This window comes from Microtus ochrogaster, chromosome 6 (genome assembly GCF_000317375.1).
Source record: "Microtus ochrogaster isolate Prairie Vole_2 chromosome 6, MicOch1.0, whole genome shotgun sequence".
In the NCBI taxonomy this organism is placed as follows: domain Eukaryota; kingdom Metazoa; phylum Chordata; class Mammalia; order Rodentia; family Cricetidae; genus Microtus; species Microtus ochrogaster.
Window position 1 is genome coordinate 40,921,195 of NC_022013.1, and position 24,482 is coordinate 40,945,676.

Below are 24,482 nucleotides of genomic sequence, written 5' to 3' on the forward strand. Positions count from 1 at the left end.
GTGTTGGCTAATGCTGGTAATCCCAGCACTGGGAATATAGAGGCAGGACCACCAGAGGTTCAAGGCTATCCTTGGCTGTATAGCAAGTTCAAAGCCAGTGCTACATGAGATGTAGTCTCAAATCAGGTATATATTTGATGTTTATCTTGGTGTTTTAGTGGGGCTTCAGAAATGAATGTGTGTGTTGAATCTGCCACCTTTACTCAGAAGTCCCTAGTGGAGGTTTTTAGCACCACTTAAGGTACTCCGACTGAGCCAGGCAGTTCATTGGCCGCACACTGAGAGCTAGTTTTGGTGCCTCTCAGAATTGTCCTGTCCTGATTTGTCATCCCCGAAAGCTAAGGGTGATAGTGGCTAATCTAGGCAGAGAACCGTGACTCTGAACTGATGAGAGCATGGGTCTGTTTCATAAATAAGCAGGATGAATGTCACTAGTATTCATGACTCTAGATGTCAGGATCAGCTCTACATTTAAAAAGTATCATGTATTGCTTTATAAAACAGTACATAAATTATTGAGTCTTAAAAAGCATCTTTAAGTGATGTAAAGGAGTAATAAAATACATTTTTGAAACTTGGTGAGAATTTGCTCAAGGCAAAGTCAACAAAGACCTGGATATGCATACCACACACATGATAATAAACTCCCCAGGCACCTTACCACACAGGTGAAGAGAGCATGCTCAGTGGCCAGAAGCTCTGAATGTCCCCAGCTCCTCCTCTGCCTAATCACGCAAAGGTACAAAAGTTCACTCTCATACACCTAAGCTTGCTCAGTAGCACAGGAAGATTAAATCCAATTCAAAGGCTGAATGAATTAAACGAGATGATGCATATAAAAGCTCCTAGCACACACATCCTCATTAAATACTGCTTATGATTAAAATTGTTATTATTAATATGCCCATATATAGGAACCTTGATTTTAGTCACATTTCTTAGACACTGATCCTTGCCAGTGTTGGAGAGTTCAACGGAGGTAGCTAATTTATTCTTTAGTACTTTGCTTCTAATTTTCTCCTAATTCCCCTATTGATTCTTTCATTAAGCCCAGTGCTTTCTGTTGGTATAATTGTGCTGGGCGCTAGCCTGTCTAGACCCCAAGTTTACAAGGTCTTAGAATGGGAAGCAACCTGAACACCAGGGTCTAACATGATTTCAAGTCCCAGTCACTCACCGGATCAAGGGAAGCAGGTCGAGAAAGGCTGTTCTAGCCATGTCCACCTGGGCCCCAGACAGGAAGCCATCATGAAGAAAGTCACCTGAGTTAGTCAGAATACCATGTAGCACATAGAGGTCACAGAGGCGTTGGAGCACCCGCTGAATCTCTGGTTCGTTGCCTAGTTTCTCCACGGCTTCCTTAAAATTCCTCACAGTGATGTAGTAGCAGTGGGCCTATGAAGACACAAAGATGCATAGGCCACCAACTCTCATTCCCAGCTCCACAGGTCATTCTGGAGGCTTGGCAAGATGTTTGGAGTAAGTGTGCCTTCTAGAAGATTGGTGGCTAACCTTTTTGGTGGTGTGAATATGCGTATCTGTATATGTGTACTGGGGACGAGGTGGACTGTGAAACTGGGCCTTTGGATTCCTCATTTACGTGAGATATCTTTAAGAGCATTAGAATATAGAAAGAAACGCCTGGGGCAGGTGGGAGAGCTGGCCCCATGGTCATAAGGCCAGGAGTGCTGTCCCTTGCTCCCTTATGGGGAACCAACCCTCCAGCTCTGCCCAGGCCCAGACCCAGGGTTATGAGTTGGCCTGCCCCAACATCCACCCCATCTATGATCTGCTGGAGCAGATCTCCACAACACAGAGCACTAACGGGTGTCCAGAAAGCGTCCTGGTGGGGGCCCGGCATCAAACACGTAGTGAACCCAGGGGCCTCAAACCAGACCAATGACTCTTTGCAATGAACACTTGCAAGCAGAGATGTATGAACAAAGGGGTATACGCCATGACTTGCTGGATCACAACTGCACTGCAGCTTCCGTGACGAGATTTTTAATTTCTTCCGTATTTTTATTTTTCTCATTTTATTTTCTTCCTTTTTTTTCTCTTGAATTTCATTTTATTGGGGGGTACGTAGGGGTTGAGGGGGGGATGCAAACATGGGGAATGAATGGGATCAAGATATATGATGTGGAAAACAGAATAAAGAAATAAATGAAAAGCAGGATGCTGAGAAGGAATAAATTGCCGTGTTTGGATATTTAGTTAGATTCCTCTTCTCAAAGCTCTTGGAAATGTTAGAAAGTGTGTCAGGAAGGTGCTTAATTATATTACAAACTGTAATGGTATTAAGTCTGAGAAAATTCAAATAAATATAAAGTGCAGCAATGCTAGGAAATTTCCCCAGTGTCAAGATCAAACCAGCTATGCTCTGCTCCCTGTAAGAGTTTCATCACTGATGTCAAGTGTGTGATTATGTCAGAATCACTAACTCTACAACAAAGAGTACCCAAAATGGGCTTATTCATGGCTTAATCTTGAAAAATGCATTTAAGTGATTGTATTCCCTTTTGATATTAAAAAAAAAAAGAATTGTTGTTTACTACAGAAAACAACAACAAAAGACAGTAGAAAGACTATAGGAGGATTAAAGGCTAGCCTGGGGTACCCGGAGGGTGTCAGCCCCCCCCCCCTTTCTCAAGAAAACAGCTACTTACTGTCTGCCATGTTAAGGCAGTGTGTGTGCACATGTGTGCACTGAGGAATGTATGTGTGCAATGTATACTAGCGGGCATTGTAAGCAGTGCTGTGTTCACTAGGCCGTGGTGCCGTGGAGGAGGGCCGGACTCTGTGTTTCATAACCACTTAATAAAGAGTGGGGACCAGTAAGCAAGATGACCACTACTGACCTTAGCCATTTGAGCGTCTTCCCTGGGGTTCCCTCTCTCCTCACCCCAACAACTCAAGTGTGCTGCCTGCCTCTGTGGGAGGCCATCAGGACCCCTATTGTTTGTTAAATGACTGGAATGTGGGGCTGCTGCCAGGAGGAATCCCTTTATGAGGGAGGACGGCAAAGTTCTCCTAGTGCTTTCTTCCAATGAGTTCTACCAGGGAGTGAGAGGCCAGCGGCAGGTCTCTTCCTGGAAACTTCCTGAGGATGGACATATCTGTGCCTCCGTGGCACATGGGAAATGAAGGTGTCTTGGCTCCATTATTTCACTCCTGCACCTTCGAAAGGATTCGGTTAGCCTCCCTTATGCTAACTGATGGAGTCCTGGCTGGTGTGTTTAAAGTCAGGGCACTAGGGTTTAAGACAGACAAATGGACACTGGGCAAGTGTGTCTCCTTTCCTGTGATCTGGCTAACCCTGTGGTTGGTAGGGGTCTCAGCACAGCGGGTTGAAGACTAAGTGGAACTCCGATGCCCAGAAGCGGAGGTCTGCAGGGTCCATGCCAGCCCCGGTTGCGTGTGATTGAATGCTGGGTCGCCAAGTGGCGCTCGTGCTCAGTCTGCCTGTCAGCCTGACCTAGGCGTGCCTCTCTGCAGGTACTTTTCAGGACTCCTGTTCTGAGAGAGCCCTTTTCAGGCCTGGACTTTGACAATGGGAATGAACACTTCCCCGTCTTCCAGTTGTTAGTAAGCGAGACATCTCAGTTGCCTCGGCTTAGGAGGCATTCTTACTGCTCCCCACCCCGTGACCTTGAGTCCTGTAACCTATGCCCAGTATCTCTGCATCTCTCCGGTTTTACTCTGTCTCCACCATGCTCATAGTAGAGTCACCCTCAGGACAGACCAAACTGTCTCTGCTTTCTTCTGATTGGCTTCCGGCCCTTTCTTTCCCCTGCAGCATGCATGATTCTTCTAGAAACTCTGATTACTCCTTCCAAGCGTGGCACTCTCCCCCAGCATGGGAAGGAAGAACCAGCCATCCTACCAAGCTCCAGAAGGCCTAAGGCCTCAGGCCTCACCCCCCTCCTCCTGCTCTCCCTGCTCTGTCTGCCTCACCTTAGTTCAGTTCTCTAGCTTTGGCTTCCCCGCCAACTAGTCTTTCCTACCTGCTTTGATGATACCTGCGCTCTTTGCTGGGAAACCTCTCCCAAGCTGCCACAACCCTCAGACCGCCAACTGCTGCTTGAAATCTTAGCCCATGTACCCCTTTCTCCTGGAGAATCTTTTGGGCTCTGCAGGGAGTGTAACCAGCAGCCATTTCCCATCCCATCCTCATGCTTCCCCGATTATAGCTGTTTGTCGGTGACGTCTCTGCTGTTTAGTGTCCAGTGCTGGTGAAGAGTCAAATATTTATCGACTGGTGGTGAAATACGCACAAACACAAAAGAGAGTGTAAATTGGATCAGACATCCTAGGATTGCCCGTGGGGCTAAGGGAAGACTTGAGCTGCTTTTCTCTCTGGGAGGAGCTATTTGAATGACCTGAGTCAAATCCAGCAGCAATGCCTCATTAGATTTTCCTACAGGCTGCCAGCAAGAGGCTTTGGAGTTAAGTCCTTTAATTAAAATTCTCTGGACTACAGCCGTGGATGCAAGATGATGGCAGTCTCTGAGGAGCAGGCATGGAGAAGGATGTGAACTTGAGTTTTCATAGCATGGTGGCCTACCTGGGAAACAGAACAAGCCCCTCACAGCTGACAGACACCTCACCTTAGCAGCCTGGACGTGTATGGTAGCAGTCTGGTTCCAGGCGTCATGCTGGTCAACCCCAGATCTCATGAGGGTCTGTGTGTGGTGTGCTGCATCCTTTATGAGCCTGGGAACCAAAGAAAAGAGGCTCAGTATCCTGAATGAGCAGGAAAGAGAACTGATGGGCTGCTGGGGTCTCTCAAAAATGGAAATGATCCAACTGATGTCTTATATGCCATAAAGCTATAGACTCAGAAGCATCTCTTTAAGGGAGGGCATTCCCAATTTACAGTGGGAAAAACTGAGTCCCAGAAAGGTTAATTAACTTGCCCAGGATCACACAGCCAATAAGGAATAGGGCTAAGATTTTTTTTCTCCGTTGAGACAGTATTGCTGTATAGCCTAGAGTGACCTAGAACTTTAAATCCTCCTGCTTTAGCCTCTGGGAGTTCTTAAGCCTTTGGATCTACTTCCTGTTGATTGACTTCTTATGGCCAGAGCAAGGAGAATGTTTATTCTTCTAAGGCTAATCATGCTGCAAATTCCTACCTGACGTACTTAGATACAAAAACAGAGCTGGGCGGTGGTGGCGCATGCCTTTAATCCCAGCACTCGGGAGGCAGAGGCAGGCAGATCTCTGTGAGTTCGAGACCAGCCTGGTCTACAAGAGCTGGTTCCAGGACAGGCTCCAAAACCCACAGAGAAACCCTGTCTCAAAAAAAAAAAAAACCAACCCCCCCCCCCAAAAAAAACCAGAGACCCACCTCCTGACCTCTGAGCATTAACTTAGCCATTTACCGTTATAATAACCATTAGTCTGTTTTCTACAGTGTTTATCTGGCCCTTGGAATTTTGGCATAAAACAAACTGTTTATTAAGCAACACCGAGTTTGCTTTGTCATGGACTTGATAAGCAGATGGTACATTGAGTTCCAAGGTAGGAGATGCAGAATGGCCTTTTAATTCCCCAGCAGCCTGTTTTCCCTTCCCCAACCTTCCCAGCCCTGTGTGTCCTGTATGTTTATCAGGCTAGCTTACAGATGGATTCCCGTTTCTAAACATACTACCTGGCATATTACAGGCATTTAAAAGTACTGTGGAATGAATAAGCAAATGTTTCAAGTTGCCTTTGATCCTAAGGAAGCTGCTACCCTCTTCGGGACACAAGTTGGAATGTAAGCTTTCTTGGTAAATGCTGGAAATGTTTTCTCCAGGTTCTGGCTTTCCATTTTGGGACAGAGTTCAGAAAGTTCCCTTCTAGATAGTTAAATCTCTTCAGTGATGGTGTTTGTATTTGGTTGGTTAGGGTGTGTTTCTTTTTCCAGTCTCTGGAATACTTAGTAATTTCTGACACATAGTATTTGGTGATAATTGTTAAATGACAGAACGGGCATATTCTTTTTTAGGGGGAAGGGAGTTTGAGACAGGGTTTCTCCGTAGCTTTGGAGACTGTTCTGGAACTCCCTCTGGCTGGCCTCAAACTCACAGAGATCCGCCTGTCTCCGCCTCCTGAGTGCTGGGATTAAAGGCGGACGCCACCACTGCCCAGCAGAATGTGCACATTCTTGGGTGGTTTGTTTGTTTGCTTTTTTTAGTTTTCCAAGACAAGGTTTCTCTATTTAACAGCTCTGACTGTCCCAGAACTTGCTCTATAGACCAGGCTGGCCTGGAACTCACAAAGACCTGCCTGCCTCTGCCTCTTGAGTGCTGGAATTAAAGGCGTGCATCACCACTGCCTAGCTGTTTCTTCATAGAATTCATGTTATGGGTTGGAGAGATGGCTCAATAATTAAGAGCACTGGCTGCTCTTTTTGAGGACCCAGGTTCAAGTCCCATCATCTGCATAGTAGCTAACAACTGTTTGTAACTCTAGTTCCAGGAGATTCAATGCCCACTTCTGGCATCCATGGGCACCTCTTGTCTATGGTGCACAGATATACAGATAAGCACTCAAACACATAAAATTAAAATCAATAATAAAAAATTAATGTTTTAAGCTAGGCATGGCAATGCACATCTTTAATTCTAGCACTGAGGAGGCAAGAGACAGAGGCAGGTAGATCTCTATGAGTTTGAGGACAGCCCAGTCTACCCAGTGAGTTCCAGGCCAGCCATAACTACATAGTGAGACCCTTACTTAAGAAAGGAACAACAAATAATATATGTTCTTGGGCTGGAGAGATGGCTTAGCCATTAAAGGCTAGGCTCACAACCAAAAGTATAATATATATTCTTTCTAAAAAAAACCATGTATTTTCATGTATTTTGTACTTATGTGTGTTTATGTGTACCATGTATGTGCAGGTACCCATGGAAGCTAGAAGAATATGTCAGTTTCCCTGGTAACCAAACCTGAGTCCTCTGCAAGAACAGTAAGCTCTCTCTTAATGGTTGCGCCATCTCTCTAGCTTTGAGTCCTTAGTTTTGATCATGTGCCTTGGACTTGACTAGACCCTGACTACAAACCAGTTCTATTCTGAGGTATAACTACACTTCTGAAAATTGCCTTTATGCTTTCTTTGTTTATTTAATGTGTATGGTATATATGTGTGTGTGTGTGGCATATATGTACATGTGTATGCATATGTTAGCAGGTACATGTGCTTGCATAGAGTCCAGAGGATGTCAGAAATCCTCCTCTATCAATCTGTGCCCTATTCCCCTGAGATAGGGTCTCTCAGTGTACTTGGATCCAGGCTGGCAGCCAGCAAGCCCCAGGGATCACCCTGTCTCTGTCCCACACAGCGTGGGCATTACTAGTACTTACAACTTGTGCCTGCCTGTTTTACAGGGGTGCAGATAGCAACTTGACTCTGAAAATTACTAGTAGATTGTGGGATAGTTCAGACTTAAAACGCTACTTTACTTGATGGCACTGATTTGTACATCTGTTCATGGACAGTGATTTATGTATGAGCGCATTTGTTAGATTGGAACTCACCATAGGCACCTAAAGGTTTAAAGGCTTCCTCTCACTAGCCAGAGAGGGGATACATTTCTACCACTGTGACTGGGATAAAGAAATGGTGGTGGTTAATGGCTGAAGGGTAAGGTGTTCCTTCTTCTACACCCACAATCATAGGAGCTGGAGGTCTGGAGAGGCAGGGGATGGCAGTGGTTGGTAAAGCACTGTCTGCTAGTGACCGTCCAGCTGTCCTTGCGTGGGAAGGAGCCCACCATGGGTGAGATGCTGACTTCTCCATACTGGCTTACCTGGTAGATACATGTGCCCAGGCTGTAGTATAGAGATCGGGGCAAAGGAAGTCAGCTGCTGTCTGGGCTGCACACCTGGCTGGCCCTGGTATGGCAAGATACCTAACAGATGGAGGGAGAGGCTTCTGTGGTGTGGAGCCTGCGGACACCTGAACATGCAGGTAGCTCTTCATCAGAAACCTGGGAGGTGAAGGTAGACACAGATGAGGCAGTGTGTGACTCTGTGGGACCCTCAGCCCAGCTCCCTCACTTCCAGGGTCACACACATTCATGCTGTGCTCCAGTGGGGGAGAACCAGGGGCTCCAGGCCTCTGCCCGACAGTCACTCTTCACCCACCCTGCACGTCTTCTATAGGACCCTCGGTGAGATGTACCCAAAGTACTAGTTTCTTTAGCAGGTGACAGGAGCGTGCAAAGCTGGGCTAGACTCCCTTAGATCCTAAACACAAGTCCTTTTGAGGTTTGTGCCAACAGACGCTGTACTATTAGGATTGAGTGGGGACTTAGGATGTAAGTATAGTGTCTGTGGCCATCCAAAACAGTCAGATACATGAAAGAGTACTGACATAAGGAAGAAGGAAAGTGACTCCAGGTTGCTTCTGTGTGCGACAATCCAGGGGTTACAAATTCTGTGCGCGGACAATCCTGGGCTCCCATTAGCTCTTCTGATACCACTGTGGGATGCTCTACAATTGTCTGTGCTTCCCTAGGCTTCCGTTTCTTCATGATAACGGGAATGATGTTTCTTGTCTAGCAGGGTGGGTGGGTAGAGCTGAATGAAATACTTGCAAATTGGTTGCCAAATGCCGGGTGCGGGTTACCTAATGCATGCTATTGTATCATTTTTATAACTTGAAAAAGCAACCCTGGTAAAACGCTATGTGTCATATTTGCCAGAGACGTCCTTTTTTCTTGGATGCTGAAGCATCTACTCTGTTCAGTTGCCAGAGAATAAATGAGTATGAAAATGTCAGTCATCAGAGGCAGCTGGCAAGAAGCAGCCTATTTGGAGGAGGCTGGTGAGGCCTAACTGTCCCTCAGGGTACAGCCTGTTCTGTGTTTCCTCAATGAGCAAGGCAGAAAAGTGTCTGCCCTCAGGGAAATCCTGGTTTAACTAGGAAGCAGAACCAAAAAGCCAGGCGGTGGTGGCTCGCACCTTTAATCCCAGCACTCTGGAGGCAGAGGCAGGTGGATCTCTGTGAGTTTGAGGCCAGCCTGGTCTACAGAGGGAGTTCCAGGCCAGGCTCCAAAGCTACATAGAGAAATCCTGTCTAACCCGGTCTTGAAAAACTGAGAAAAAAAAAAAAGCTAAGCAAGAAGTTGTGGACAATTATGGATTGTGATAGTTTCCAAAGGAAACATGGTTTTGAGTGGCAGGGGGCCAAGGAATGAAGCGTATGATCAGCGGAGGCAGGAGGACCTGAGAGCAGGTTGGTCAGGCAGCATCTGGGTTATAAGGGCTGAAAGAACATTGTATATACTGTAGCATTTTCCTTCAAGTAGAGAGAAGCTAATAAACCATTTTAAACAGGACAAAGATGTAATTTTTCTCTAGGCTTTGAAGAGAGCCCCCTGTGCCTATGGAGAAGTGGGGACAGGAGAGAAACAAGATCCCAGGCAGTAACCTGATGCTATTTTCTGGGTAAGACAGAGGGATGGCCTTGCTGGGGACAGCAGGGAATTTGGGGAAAGTGGGCAGATTAGGCACACACTGAGATTTGGGCAGCCCTCAAATGGTACTTTTCCAAAGCTTACTTTTTCCATGGCATCAAATAGAAGCCTCCGTTAAAGCAGAAGCTTAGGGTACCCCCAGGGTAGGGGCAGAGGTCTGAACAACTCTGGACTTTACCTGGCCACTTGCAGGTAGAGCACTGTGTTCTCGCCCTCATAGGTGCAAGAAGCTGTCACTTGAGTGACCAGTGTCGGTAGACCGCTCAGCTTCGAGTAGCCGTGACCACCGCAGGCCCTGCGACATATCTCTGCCCCCTGGGTACAGAAGTCTGAAATCATGGCCTTCATGCCAGTGCTCAGTGCATGGAGCTGCAAGAACAAAGCAGTGTAAGGGTCCTATAGGACCGTCCAGACTTGTCACCTGGTACCTGCTGCATGTACTGGCCACGGCTGATGCTGTGCTTAGCCCACTGCTTCTCAGGGTATCAGACAAAGCAAATAATCAGAGGTTATGGCTTGTGCAAAGTCACATAGTTAGTGTGACTGTGTGGCTGTAAGAATGAAGGAAAACCTGTCCTAGCCAGTGTCTCCAGGATCTCCAGAAGAGGGGCCTTCCTGGATTGGGTCCGCCATCCTACAAGAGTCATGGGAGCTTGCCAGCAGGAAGAAGTTTGGAAAGGTGGCCAAAGAAGGCATATATCTTCCCAGGTTGTAGGAGGGTGCCATGTTTCAACTGTCTATCCAAACTCCTATGTTGAAATCTGAATCCCAGAGCAATGGTGTCAGGAGGCAGACCTTTGGCATGGATGGGGTCATAAGGTGAAATCTTCATGAGGCATGTTAGTGGCTGCAATGGCTGGGATGTCTTCTCCAAAACTTCTATTGAAGTACAATTACAATTGAACAATTGCTACCTCTGAAAGCTTTCATTCCCCCCACTCCCCGATCTGTGTGTGTGTGTTGCGGAAGGCACAGTGCATTATGGACAGCTAGCAGCAGCCAACTTGCTCTTTCTAGCATGGGAGTTCTAGGGATTGAAATCAGGTCATCAGGCTTGGCAGCAAGCGCCTTTATCCATGAGCCATGTTGCTGGTCCTACAGTTGCCACCTTAACTGTTTTAAGAGGTGACTGGGCCATGAGGGTTCCCGTGTTACTGATGAGTTCGTGCCCTTGTAGGACTGAGCTCCTTATTGTGGAAGCTGCTTTGCTATAAACCTGAGTCCCCTTTCTCAGTGTCTTCCCGCTCTTTCTCTTTTCGTATGATATCCTCTGCCATGCTACCACACAGCAGGAAGGCCCTTACCAAACAGCAGCACCACGGCAGAGGCTGGCTATCACGAGAAGAGTGAGAAATCAGTTTCTGTTGTGCACAAGCCGCTGACTTCATAGATGTTTGACAGAACAACTGGGCAGAAGTTGTCAGGCAGTGGCTTAGTTTAAGGTTTTGGTTCTTGAAAGCCCCCATCCGTCTTTCAGACCTCCACATCTATGGGAGGAAGGCCTCCTTTTCCCTTTCCTTCTCAGTTTCCTTGCCAAATAAGAATGTAAATGGTGTATACTATGGAGAGGGTTAATGAAACAATGCTTTACGAGCCCAGCACCTACACAGATGGAAGGCGTGTGAGTCACAGCCTCATCCTAGACTCTGGGAGTATTGAATCAACACATAACTTGGACCATGGTGCCCTCTCTGGACCTGATATGATTTGGGGGCTTTTGAAAGGCAAAGCAAAGCCTCTGACGTGTGTTATCTTTCCTGATTGAACACATGGATGCTTCTGTTATTTTGTGGCCAGTAAAATAAATCAGGTTAGTCCAGGTCAAACTGTGCCATCAAATGAATTCAGTTGGTTTTGTCTGGGGTTGTTTTGGTTTCTCTCATGTACTGGGGATTGTGGCTCGATGCCCCCTACACTCACATTACTGCTAACATTCTCGGAGCGCTTTAGGGGCCGGGTGTCTGTGGAGCTACACATCATGGTATATTTCATCCTGATGTCCTGGGGCATCGGGAGACAGAGGGCCTATAGGAGCCGGGCTGTAGCCACTTCCCAACAACTGGAACAGCATTAGCCACCCGCCAGGAGCAGCTCTCAGCACACAGAATACCTCAGGCAGGAGGCTGAAGTCTCTTTTCAGAATGGCACTGTAGGCACCGTGGAAGAATTCTAAGAGGCTGGTGGCCGTGAAATGAAAGGCGTAACTCATGGCAAGCTGGGGAAGGAGTTTCTGCTGCTGTGTCTGGTAGTCCAGGATTTTTGCCTCTGGCTCACTGAGGGGAAAAGAAGCAAAAGGTTTAGAATTTCACTCCAAGCCAGCTTTCCATATTCCTAATACTGTCAAAGCCGAAAGGAACATTGGACCATTGAAAGGCCAACATGAGTTTACTATGTTTTAAGCCCCACCCATCACCAACATTCACTCAATTTCCTCTAAAAATACCCTCAGCGTATACATCCAATATCTTATCTGAAAATCTGAGAGGTTCTGAACTCCAAGTCGTCTGGACGCAAAGGCCAGGTGAAGGGGTGTGGCCCTGCCCCACTGATGACTAGAGTTGGGAACTTTTCACTGCCCATGACCAGGTGCTTGCTGTGTGACGAGAAATGCATTGATCTTAAGAACTCTTAGGGTATGAACTTGGGCCCACAGATATGTAAGAAAGTGTCTTCCCTGTCCGTTGCTGCGTCTTCAGCACCTGGGGCTACCTCCAGCATGTGGAGACCCGAGTCTTGGGATTGGGAGAGGGTGTGTGCATGGAAAGTCGGCTGAAGTTGGTGGGAACCTGGGATCTCCTCCTCACACAGCGTACACTCATAACCAGCCTAGGGACCCTTCTGCTGCCCAGACAGAGGCACTATCAACTCTTGCCTCCAGTATTCAGTCCTCCAGGGAAGATGTGCCCCTCCTGGAATTCAAAAGCCCAGGCCTCATTCTGAGGCTGTTGAGAGTTTTAAAGGGCCTCTGAGTATTCAAGCTTGCTACCCTTCTCACATTCCACCCTTACCGCCACCCTGAAACTCTGCCCCTGTTACCTCTATTTTGCAGACATGGAAGCTGAGGGAGATACCTGGGTGTGTGTGATACCCAGGTCTGCCTGGCATCTAGTCCTCAGCGTGTTTATGGCAGGTTGGGGCCCTTCATGTCAAGTATGCTCAGACCTGGTGACTTCACTATGCACAGGTCTGACATGAACCTGGGAGGGCCTCCTCAAGCCCAGGGCCAGTCAGTAGGGCGGGAAGGGAAACTCCCCTTAGCCCCATTAGGCTATGATGTGCCCTGCCGCTGCTTCCTGTTCTCAGTGCAGTTTGCTGCATCTTGAGAGTGTGTGTCCATTTGGGACCTATCCCAAAAGACTTGTTTCCCTGGATTTAAATTCTTTCTGGAAATACACGTGTATACTCTCAGATGTCATATAGCAGCCCTTGCCGTTCTGTGTCATAGAATGGAGAGGATGGGAACCAGATGCAACAGACAGTGAAAAGAAGGGGTCTAGACTTAGCCTTCTCACAACTAGGCACCGAGTTTGAGCCAGGCAACACAAGTTTAGTCACGTGCAGACTAGGGCAATTGGCTTTTACCAGACACAACTTGACAACAACCAACCAGCCTCAACAACTGGCAGACACCAACTCACTAGCTAAGTCACAGCCATGCAGGACAAACTGGAACTCAGCAAAAGGCCTGAGTCACAGCAGGTGGCACAGGGTAGAAGACATGGTCGCCCAGAGCCTGATGGGGCCACACACTGATAAGAGACTAACAGGTTAGACCAGCCAGTCTAGTGATGGAGTAGAGAGAACTAAAGACCCCACCTGGACTGCATGCATGTGTGTGTGTGTGTGTGTGTGTGTGTGTGTGTGTGTGTGTGCACATGTGTGTGATCTGCTCCAGCACCAGGGCGCTGCAGAGGTGGTGTCTGTGTAGACACCGTGGGACTGAATGTCAGCCATCTCTGTCAGGATCAGCCTTCGGGTGCTCCTTGCCTAGGCCGAAGAGGGGACTGGTGGCGTATGACCGAGTAGCGCACAGCAATGACACACGACTTCTGGAGGTGGGGTAGGATTCCTTTTAACAGCAGCCACACCCGTGTCACCAGCATGGCTAGATAATTGCTCTGTGGTGTCCCGAGCCTCCGGTAGGAACCATCTGGCAAGACCTGTGTGTAATAGAGACAGGTGCTGGGTTGGAGCCGAGGCTACCAGGTTGCACTTCCATGAGCCTCCGTCCCTGCAGGCATCCCTCTTCTGCTCACCGAAAGCAGACCCCTTGTGCAGCAGGATTGCCAACACGTGAAAGTGCTTCCATGAGACATCCCAGAAACTCCCACCTTTTATACCTCAAAAGGTACAGGCTGGCTAACTGGGGACTTCTGCCAACACCTGGGCCGTACCTGTTCTGCGATGGATTGTAGGGAAATAGCATGTTCACCCTCAGCTCCTCCCCTTCTGGGGATCTGCTCTGAAAACCATGTGGTAAGTATTTAAAACCATATTTAAGTATCGGGAGTCTGAGGCTTAAAGTGATAAGATTTCCCCAACACTGTTGTGCTCCTAAGCTGGGCCTTATACTTATCTGTACGACCCCTAAGCCTCTTTCTGGGGGAAAGGGCTTGGGGTCCAAACGCAGCTTTGCTGAGGCAAACCAAAGCCTGTGGCAGCTAGGCAAAGGGTAAGCGCCTAGGTGGTCTGGGGCCATAACCTTCCCAGGATCTAACCTCTGCAAAGCGACTCAGCATGTTCTCTCTGGGAACCCTCACGTGGTTCAGTCTCAGGAAGCCATTGTCTAAGTGTTCAAAGCCCATCTTGGGCCCTATGTCCCCAACTGTGATTCCTAGAAGAGAGTAGAGATGACAAGACCTGTCAGTTGAGTGTATGCAGTATGCCAGACATACACACACACACACACACACGCACACACACACACACACACACGCACACACACACAGAAGCACACACATGCACACAGTATACACAGACACACACTAAGGAGCACATACAGGCATGCATAGAGACACATATAGTCACACATGCAGAGACACAAAGGCATACACACAGACACACACACCAGGCTTCAGGTAAGCAAGCCAAAGTCAGGCAGATGCTAAATCTTGTACTAGTCAAACAGCCAGCTCATACGATATTAGCTCTGTCAATTGGATTCCTTCTAGCCAAGGGAGATATGTCCCAGCTTCTGTGCATCTCTCTTGGGGGATTCAGGACAGGGAAAATTGTTAGGAGCATCGTATGAGGGGTTCTTGAGGAAGCAGTAGGGCTTACCTGGCAGTGGGGTGTGATCCTGTAGGCTCCGGATGGGCACAATGAAGGCATGCATACCATGCTGGGCTCCTGAGCAGATCAACTGGGCAAAGACTATAGCATGGGTGACTGACCGTCCCACTGAGCAGAAAGATGAGAGGCCCATCACAGGAAGCTTATGTACCTAGTCTTGCCTCTGCTTCCTGGGCTTGGGGTTGCTGATAGACACCTTTGAGTTCTTAGAAAGTCACTGATGACAGAAAGAATTGCCACCAAAAAAACTCAGCTAGAGTAAAACAGTGACTTGTCAAGGGAGTTCGAAATGAACAAACTTTTAAAGAATTTTTGTACCCTTCCTACCACAACAGCTAATGAATCAGTCTGCTTGCTGTCAGTCAGCCCTATACTGAGTACAACCATCCCCTATCAAAACCTGGCTAGGGCCCAGCTCTTGGCTGAGGTCTCCTAGTTCTTGGAGGGCAGGTCTTATTTTCCAGATAGGGAAACTGTCACTGGCCTGGAGGAGGAGAGCTGGAATTCAAACCGCATCAGCCTGATCTTAAAGAAGGATTTCTTTCACCTGCAAATTTGATTTTGATCACCCAGTCATCTTTGTTTCCCTGGCCCCTCCTCTTTCTTGCCTTGCTTTCCCCATTCTGCTCCCTGCCCTGCTTTAGTTGAATTCAAATAATTTGTTTATTCAATGCCCACACCAGGCATTCTCTCACTGGGTCTCCAGGGGCTACAGTGAAGTCATTAGAAACTATTTCTCACAGGGGCCTTTGGCAGAACCCTGTCTTTGAGTTCACAGACGTTTGTGTGGCTGCTACCTGATATCCGTGATCGGAGCTTGCCCGAGTATGGAGTGGCAGGGGCAGGGAGGATGTTTAGCCACTAACTAGTACCAGGGCATGTGCTTTTGTAGGTGACAAGCTTATTGTTAACTTGGGAGGCTAGAACATAGGATGTGTGGGGAGCTCTTGGGACAAGACTAGGTGGTGTGTATATGACTATCCGTATATTGTGTATATGCACACGTGTTGTCTTGGGAGGGCAATATGTGTGTTCTATGCATGGATGAGTGTCTGTGATGGGGCAGTGTGCATATTTTTGTGTACATGTTTCTAATAAAGGCAGTGTCTGTGTGTTGTGTACGTGTACAGATGTGTTTTCATGCTGTGTACCCACAAATGGCTGTCAGTGTGTGTTATGTACATACACATTCGGGGGTTTGTGTGTGTGGCATGTATATGCACAGGTGTGTCTGCATGAGGACAGTGTGTGTTGTGTACATGCATGTATGCGGAGGGGCAGTATGTGTAAGTTTGTATCTACATGGTGTCTATGTATGAGCAATGGTGTACATGATGGTAAGGACAAAGTTTGTGTTGTGCGGCAGTGTGTGCTGTGTTTATCTGTGACTGTAGGGGGCAGTGTGTGTTTGTGTATGTTGTCTGCTTGCATAGCTCTCTGTGGGTTAGTGTGTGTGCTGTGCACCTCACACGTGTTGTGTGGGGCAGTGCATATGTGATATGTTCTTGGCCCTCATCACCCACAGGTTGACTGCATTTCCTTATCTACTCAAAGTTCCCTTGGGACCTTCCGGTCACCTACTAAGTAAACTCTTCACATCCTACCTAGTTCAGTCTGTTTCAAGGTGACCAGCCTAGAACAGAAAATCAACCTGATGCCTGTTGGGCACCAATGTTAGTGCTATTCAGCCCCAGCTTTGTCTTCATGGGGACAAGGAAGTAGGAAGGAGGATACTCACAGTCCCCAGGCCACCACTTGGTGGCAGTCATTGTAGGGCTGTGTATCACAAACTCCTGGGTGGCAGCATCATAGGTGGCTTCAGTCTCCAGGCCCTTCAGGTATGACCCTTGGGATCAAGGGGGAGAGTTAGACACTTGGGCCAAAGTGGGGTACTCACTGGGGAGTAGCTCCTAGGTAGGCCTGGGTTCAGTGTGGGACAAGGTGAGCTCTGGACTGCAGCCCTTTCTCCCTTTTATCTGTGGACTGTGTGAGGACCCAGGACTGCATACTGATGCTTCCAAAAAGAATGTCTTGCTCCTTTGGTAGCTCATGCAATGTATGTGTACACATTAGAAAAAGGAACTCCTTCCTCGAGACCCGTGACTGCCATCTGCTGGGGTGTTTCCAAATTAACATGTATGTCTATGAGCTATGAAGGCCCCTCCCCCCCCCCCGAGTTGCGCAGTCTGAACACTGCATGCAGCAGCTCTGGCTCACCATGTCCCAGCTCTGTCTGGACATATGTTGCGATGATTTGGAAGTTTTTGCCGAGTTGGCCCCATTTAGCAATCTGCTCATCTGAGCCCAGACTTGTGAGAGCGTTCATGGCAACACCATGCAAGTTTAAGTTGGTATATCCAGCAAGTGCTCTGTGGGGGAAGAGATGCTATAGATGAGTAGCCTGTTGGAAGATGGGTGCATAAACCTTCAAACTGGCTGGGGTGTAGGAGGGAAGGGGCATCTGGCACCCTAGGGTTCCAGTAAGTCCTCCTTTGCTGAGGGAAATGTATTTTGGGTGGGTGGGGCTACCCTGGATGAGCACCTATTAGCATAACTGCGTTCAGGACCGTCTTCTGACCAGCCCAGATGCCGGGCTAGCATCTCAAGGTGGAATGTCTTTTGAACTGCAGCCTCATAGAGCTGGTCTTGGCTCAGGAAGTAAAGGTCCTTCAAGCTGAACACCGGGTCACTTTGGAGGATGCTTTCTGCAACAGAGAGAACAGAGGACTTCAGTGGCTTGGATAAGGTTCCTGACACCTTCCGATTTTCCCACCCACTTGCCTCATGGATTTGGGAAGGAAGTCAGCTGTCACTGACATTTAACAGCTGAAACAGGTGAAGCCCCTGAGGAGAGAAATGTGCTTTGCCCACTATGCTCTGGTGGAACCAGAACCAGGATGTGAATCTTCTGGTGTCTGGTGTCAAGGACCAGTTTGCTACTTGAAAGAGAGACTAAGCTTATAGATGGAGCTCATTTGGTAGAATGGCTACCCAGAATGCGTAGAGCCCTGGGTTTGATCCACACCACCAGTTCCCCAATACCACAGAAACCGGGCACGATGGCCTACACCCTCAATCCCAGCATTTGGGAGGTGGAGGCAGGAAGACTGGAAGTTCTAGATCATCCTTGGCTACATAGCAGTTTGAGGCCAGCCTGGGCTACACGTGGCCCTGTCTCAAAACAGCAAGCAACAACAGCAACAGCATTAGTTAAAGGAGTACAGAATTAGTTAACGGGCTGTTCTAGGAAAAAACATGTGGGTTCAAAGCCAGCTCTTGACCTCCTGCCTCTGCTTACCAACTTTCCTCCTCAGCATAGTGTTTTGGACGCCTCCGTCAAGGATGTTGGTGAGCCGATCCACGCTGAAAGATGGTGTGCGCCTTTCGCTGTCTATGTCAGGGTGCACTTGCCTGCTCCAGGTGTCCCCCAGTGATACTCGGTGCACCCGGCTCCCCATCCTGGATCTGCCTGGCGTCTGCCTTGAGTCTCTGTTCTGAGCACTAGGAGGGGCCAAGAACCTGCGTGCAAAAGGCATTGCCCAGGGCTCCGGTCAGCCAGAGGCTGACTTGATTACCCGGTCACCACGCTTGCACTCTGTCCTCATGGCTGCTGACTGTGGTCTACACGTTGCTCACGAGTGAATGCAGTTCACGTTGCTCTGTCTGCAGTAGTCAAGGTCAGGATGATTTGACCACAAAGCTCCTATTCTGTTCTCTGCAGCTTGTGTTTCTGCAATGCCTGGGACAGTCTTTATGAAAAGTCAGTGGGAACCAAGAGGAAGAGAACAGTCCTAGGAAGGTTGAGCGTGTGGCTACTACCAGAGGTGGCTGAGAGCTGGCTGGGGTCAGACACGAAGCACATACCCTGTTCATACTTTACTGTACTGGGAGGCTCACTGCCGGGACTCTGTGGTCCCACTCACCTCTTATCTTTATTTCTGTGATACCCAATGAGCACTGTGGAATGGGGTCTGCTGGCATCTACTTGGGAGGCAGAGGGGATCAGAAGACCTACCTGGAGTTCAGAACATGTTTCTAGGATGGTCTGGGTAATTTAGTGAGACCATACCTCAAAGTAGTAGCAGAATAGTGGGAGAGTGTTTGCCTAGCCTACACAAGGCCCCGGATTCAGTTCCCATTACTGTAGACGAAAGGGGTGGAGGGGAAGAGGAGGAAGAAGGAAAGCTGTGGAAGGAGGAAAGAGAGGGATAGAGCTTGCTCTCTTCCTGTGAAGTGTTCCCCTGGAGGCCCTGTAACCCCCACAGCTAAGGTGACCCCTGCCTCCTTCACACCAAACCCTTGGCCTTTTAGAAATCCCCGTTCTCCCTCAGCGAGTCAACACTTAGACTCATCCCTTTACTTTCTTTGAGCACCCTAACTCCATGTGTTCCTTGCCATCTCCTTGGCCACTGCTCAGCCACCTCCACGTCTTGCCTGGCCTCAGTCTCTCTTTCGTGTTTTCTTTTCTTGCTTGCAAATGGGTCCTCAGTGTCCAGTTTGTAGAAAGGAGTCCTTGCACAACCACACACTTCCCACCAGCTAACTAGCCCGCCTGCTCTGCCACCTTAATCCCAACGTCCTCTTTTCCTGACCTTTGCCCTGCTATTCCCTCTGGCCAAGGCTCAGCTTCCCAGTGCCCTAGTGTGAGCTCCAGCCTCTTGTGAATGTACAATAACTCAACCTTCCCAACTGAGCATTCCTCTAAGAACTGGGCATCCCTCTGGTACACTCTTGCCCAAAGCAGTGAGGGCTAGGAAGGTGACATTGTGTCTCCCTGATCCCAGAGTGTGGCTGTCCACCTTCCCTGCTGGCTCTCATCTGCTTTCCTTTCCTTCCTCTCTTGAGCCTGAGAATACAGTAAGGGCCTAGTCATTTCTTAGGGAGGACAGGACTGAGGAAGGAGGTACCCTTGTCAGGCCACAGCTCAGGCAAGCTTCTGAAGTGGGGCTGTGGGGTACTGACAGATCTGGCAAGTACAGGGAGCTCTTTGTCTGCCTGCCTTTCTGTGAGGCTTCCTAGCTGCCTCTTCTTGCCTCTAGCTTTTTTTAATTTTTTTTTTTCTATGTCAGATGTTCTTGCTGTTCCCCAACTGTCCAGTCTTTTGCCATGCCCAGCCTTCGCCAGGGTCTCTGCCTCTGCCTGGATACCCTTTCCTCAGATGTCACTGTGGCTTCCTCTGCCTCTGCCTCACCTCAGTTTCAGGCCTCAGTAAGGTTCCCTGTACCCCCTTTAGCAGCCCAAGCTCTTGCCTGTATTGCTAATACCCCCTCCTTTCCCTAACCGTCTAACAGGTAGGACAAATACCTCTTTGCATTTTTATTGCCATTGCCGGTTTCCCCCTGCCGAAGTGCCCCCCTGGCTGCCTATAGGAGGTGCTTGTAGATAAGACTGAAGGGAAGAGGGCAGCGCTCAGAGCCTTTAAGGACGCCTAAGCTCCTCCTGAACCCTTGCTACTATCTGTCAGTCCTCTGGGACTCACCTTGTCTCACTTCTGTCCTGGGGCAGCTCTGTAGGCCCGGCCTGGCGTCTCTGCTACAAGCCCAATCTTTAGACTGTTGGCTCCACCCCTTTCTCCTCCCCCAAGGGCTGGGATTTACCGGCCGAGTCAGAGTACAGCTCGAAGTCCTGCTCTTTCCTGCCAGCGACCCAGGGCCAGTGGGGGTGTGCAGCGTCAAGTGCTAGGCGGCCTTGGCAAGATTCAGGCTGCAGTCTCAGGGCTAGGGCTCCCTTAGAGGTGCTAAGACCTAAAGCCATGTTTCCCGGTGGTGTTCCCACAGGAAAATCCCGGACCCGTCCTAGTGGCCCCTACTGTCCTGTCTGCAGGGAGGTGAGTTAGTCACGTGAGCTGAGCAGGCTTCCAGGTGGTTCTTATGGGAAAAGACTGCTCTGTCAAGTGAATGGCTTCGCTCTAAATGTGGCCTTGTCTGTGTCCTGCTCACCTTTGGTGTACACGTGTGGACACCTCCCCTGGCTCAGTGTTTGAGGACTACTGCAGTTATGTTATTTCGGGTACCTAGGAAAACCGGTCTCCACAAGTGAGATTGCCCTATACCTCCACCCTTTGCCCGGGGAGGTAGGGTGGAGTCTTCCTGCTCTGAGTGAAGAACTAGGTAATGCCGCGTGCCCAGGTTGTGCAATAAGTAAATTACCAGCCTGAAATTTGAACTGAATGTCTGGTGGCAAAGACGAACTCTTGGCTTCGTTTGTATATTATTGGGAAAGAAGGCACAAGAGCCAGGTCTCCTGGTGGGACTTCTGAAGCTTGATGATTCTGGGTAGGTGTCTTCCTATCTGGGACCTTGTCCATTTTCCCTCTCTGTGGTCATACATGTGCATGTGTGTATATGCGTGAGTATATATATATATATATATATATATATATATATATATATATATATATATATATATATATATATATATATACATATTGGAATATAACAAAACAATAAAACAAGAAAAAGATCCAAAGAAAAGTACAAGAAGCACGTGTAGACATAGAGACACATTCACACACACAGAAATCTCATTAAACCCTCAAACCAGAAGCCATAATATACATCCAAAGGATCTGTAAGTTAAAGTAAAAAAACAAAAACACAGACAAAAACAGAATAGTGCTCTGACTTAGCAGTGTGACACAAAGAGCCTCCGGAGATGCCTTGGAGTTATTTTTGTGTTGGTCGTCCTACTGCTGGGTTAAGACTACTGTTAAGAGTACTTTGTTTTCCTAATGAGACGCCCTTGGAGAAAACTAATTTCTCTTTTGCAAGTGGTTGTCAGCTGGAGATAGCTTCTGAGTTAGGGATGGGGGTGTGAGTCTGCTTCTCTCAGTTCTAGGACCCCGTCTGGTACAGACCTGTTCAGGCCTCTGCAGTGCGTTTGAGTTCATAGTGTGCCAGCCCTATTGTGTGGCTAGAAGGTGGTCGTTCCTTGTCCTCCACCCCTCCGTTTCTCACTCGCTCTGTCTTCTCTTCAGCAGCTTTCTCTGAGCCCTGAGGGGGCGCATTTGAGATGAGCTCTTCAGGGATGTGTGTTTCAAGGTCTTTTACTCTCTGCGCACAAGGTCTGTATTTTTTGCTGTCTGCTGCAGGAGGAAGCTTCTCTGATAACGTCTGTCTTAATTAGGATTTCTTTTTTTTTTCTTCCTTAAAAAAATTTACTTTTCGGGCGGTGGTGGCGCACGCCTTTAATCCCAGCACTTGGGAGGCAGAGGCAGGAGGATCTCTGTGAGTTCGAGACCAGCCTGGTCTACAAGAGCTAGTTCCAGGACAGGCTCCAAAACCACAGAGAAACCCTGTCTAAGAAAAAAAAAATTACTTTTCATTTTACATATCAGGCCCAGATCTCCCCCCCCCCATTCACCTCTTCTCATTCCCCATCAACTCCTCAGAGGGGGTAAGGCCTTCCTTGGGGAGTCAACAAGGTCTGGCATACCAACTTGAGACAGGACCAACACCCTCCCTCACCCCCATATCAAGGCTGAGCAAGGTATCCCACTATAGGGAATGGGATCCAAAAGGCTAGTTCCATGCACCTAGGTTAGGTCCTGGTGCCACTGCCAGGTCCCACCCCTCCAACAGATCAATCCACATAACTGCCACCGAAGTTCAGAGGGTCTAGTTCGGTCCCATGCAGGTTCCCCAGCTGTCAGTCCATTGTCCGTGAGCTCATGCTAGCTGGGGTCAGCTGTCTCTGTGGTTTCCCCATCATCTTCTTGACCCCTCTTGTTAATATTATTTCTCCTCCCTCTCTTCAGCTGAACTCCAGGAGCTCAGCCCAGTGCTTGGCCGTGGGTCACTGCATCTGCCGCCATCAGTTAACTGCATGTAGGTTCTATGATGACAATTAGGGTAGTCACTAATCTAAGTTAGGATTTCTGTTGCTGTGATGAAACACCATGACCAAAAAGCAAGTTGGGGAGGAAAGGGTTTATTTTTTATTTATTTATTTAAATTTATTTGTTTATTAAGGATTTCTGCCTCCTCCCCGCCACCGCCTCCCATTTCCCTCCCCCCTCCCCTGATCAAGTCCCTCTCCTTCATCAGCTTGAAGAGGAATCAGGGTTCCCTGACCTGTGGGAAGTTCAAGGACCGCCCACCTCCATCCAGGTTTAGTAAGTTGAGCGTCCAAACTGCCTAGGCTCCCACAAAGCCAGTACGTGCAGTAGGATCAAAAACCCACTGCCATTGTTCTTGAGTTCTCAGTAGTCCTCATTGTCCGCTATGTTCAGCAAGTCCGGTTTTATCCCATGCTTTTTCAGACCCAGGCCAGCTGGCCTTGGTGAATTCCCAAAAGAACATCCCCATTGTCTCAGAATGTGGGTGTACCCCTCGCGGTCCTGAGTTCCTTGCTCGTGCTCCCCCTCCTTCTGCTCCTGATTTGGACCTTGAGATTTCTGTCCGGTGCTCCAATTTGGGTCTCTGTCTCTGTCTCCTTTCATCACCCGATGAAGGTTAATATTCAGGAGGATGCCTATATGTTTGTCTTTGGGTTCACCTTCTTATTTAGCTTCTCTAGGATTGTGAATTATAGGCTCATTGTCCTTTATTTATGGCTAGAAGCCAAATATGAGTGAGTACATCCCATGTTCCTCTTTTTGGGTCTGGCTTACCTCACTCAGGATAGTGTTTTCTATTTCCATCAATTTGCATGCAAAATTCAAGAAGTCATTGTTTTTTCCTGCTGAGTAGTACTCTAATATGTATATATTCCATACTTTCTTCATCCATTCTTCCACTGAAGGGCATCTAGGTTGCTTCCAGGTTCTGGCTATTACAAACAATGCTGCTATGAACATAGTAGAGTATATACTTTTGTTGTATGATAGGGCCTCTCTTGGGTATATTCCCAAGAGTGGTATTGCTGGGTCCAGGGGTAGGTTGATCCCAAATTTCCTGAGGAACCGCCACACTGCTTTCCAGAGTGGTTGCACAAGTTTGCATTCCCACCAGCAATGGATGAGTGTACCCCTAGGAAAGGGTTTATTGAACTTATGCTTCCACATTGCTTTTCGTCACTGGAGGAAGTCAGGGCAGGAACTCAAGCAGGACAGAAACCTGGATGCAGGAGGTGATGCAGAGGCCATGGAGGAGCATCACTTACTGGCTTGCTCCCCATGACTTGTTCATTGCTCAGCCTGCTTTCCTGTAGAACCAGCTCAGGTATGACACCACTCGCAATGGGCGGGGCCCTCCCGCATCAATCACAATCATTAAGAAGTGCCCTACAGGTTTGTGTACAGCCTGATCTTATGGAAGGTGTGTCGTTGTCCCCCTCAACCCCACAGACAGGTTTTTTTTTCTTGTAGTCCTGGCTGCTCTGGAACTTCTTTTGTAGACCAGGCTGGCCTTGAACTCACAGAGATTCACCCACTTCTGCCTTCTGAGTATTGGCATTAAAGGCATGTGCCGCCACTGCTTGGCTGGAAGCATTTTCCTAAGGTTCCCTCTTTCAGACGGCTTTCGCTTGTGTCAAGTTAATGTAAAACCAGTGAGCATAGAGGCTGAACAAGATATGGATTTTTGAGGTCAGCAGAATGTCTTTAGGAGTCATTTTATTGCTCTATTCTTGGTTTTCTCCTCGGTCCCTGGCCTATCTAGTCTTGGTCACTCAAACGGTGTCAGGTATGTGTTCCATTTCATGCTGTAGGCCTTCACTTAAATGGGATCTTGGTGGGTTACTCCCACAAGCTTTGCACCAGCGTATTTTGCTGGCAGG

At 48.3% G+C, this 24,482-nt stretch overlaps 1 protein-coding gene across 1 annotated transcript in view; it reads right to left on the reverse strand.

Moving 5' to 3' along the window:
- Positions 1 to 20,309, reverse strand: part of Acox2 (acyl-CoA oxidase 2) — a 28,512-nt gene extending 8,203 nt beyond the window's left edge. The window contains exons 1-13 of the mRNA XM_005348516.2: positions 20,245 to 20,309; positions 18,064 to 18,284; positions 17,308 to 17,470; positions 16,983 to 17,134; positions 16,504 to 16,611; positions 14,754 to 14,873; positions 14,192 to 14,307; positions 13,461 to 13,633; positions 11,584 to 11,746; positions 9,652 to 9,842; positions 7,803 to 7,982; positions 4,611 to 4,716; positions 1,178 to 1,395 (exon numbers count right to left, since the gene is read on the reverse strand). Of these exons, the coding sequence (XP_005348573.1) occupies positions 1,178 to 1,395; positions 4,611 to 4,716; positions 7,803 to 7,982; positions 9,652 to 9,842; positions 11,584 to 11,746; positions 13,461 to 13,633; positions 14,192 to 14,307; positions 14,754 to 14,873; positions 16,504 to 16,611; positions 16,983 to 17,134; positions 17,308 to 17,470; positions 18,064 to 18,223 (1,850 nt within the window). The 5' untranslated portion in view covers positions 18,224 to 18,284; positions 20,245 to 20,309. The remainder of the gene's footprint in view (positions 1 to 1,177; positions 1,396 to 4,610; positions 4,717 to 7,802; positions 7,983 to 9,651; positions 9,843 to 11,583; positions 11,747 to 13,460; positions 13,634 to 14,191; positions 14,308 to 14,753; positions 14,874 to 16,503; positions 16,612 to 16,982; positions 17,135 to 17,307; positions 17,471 to 18,063; positions 18,285 to 20,244) is intronic.
- Between the last annotated feature and the right edge of the window lie 4,173 nt (positions 20,310 to 24,482).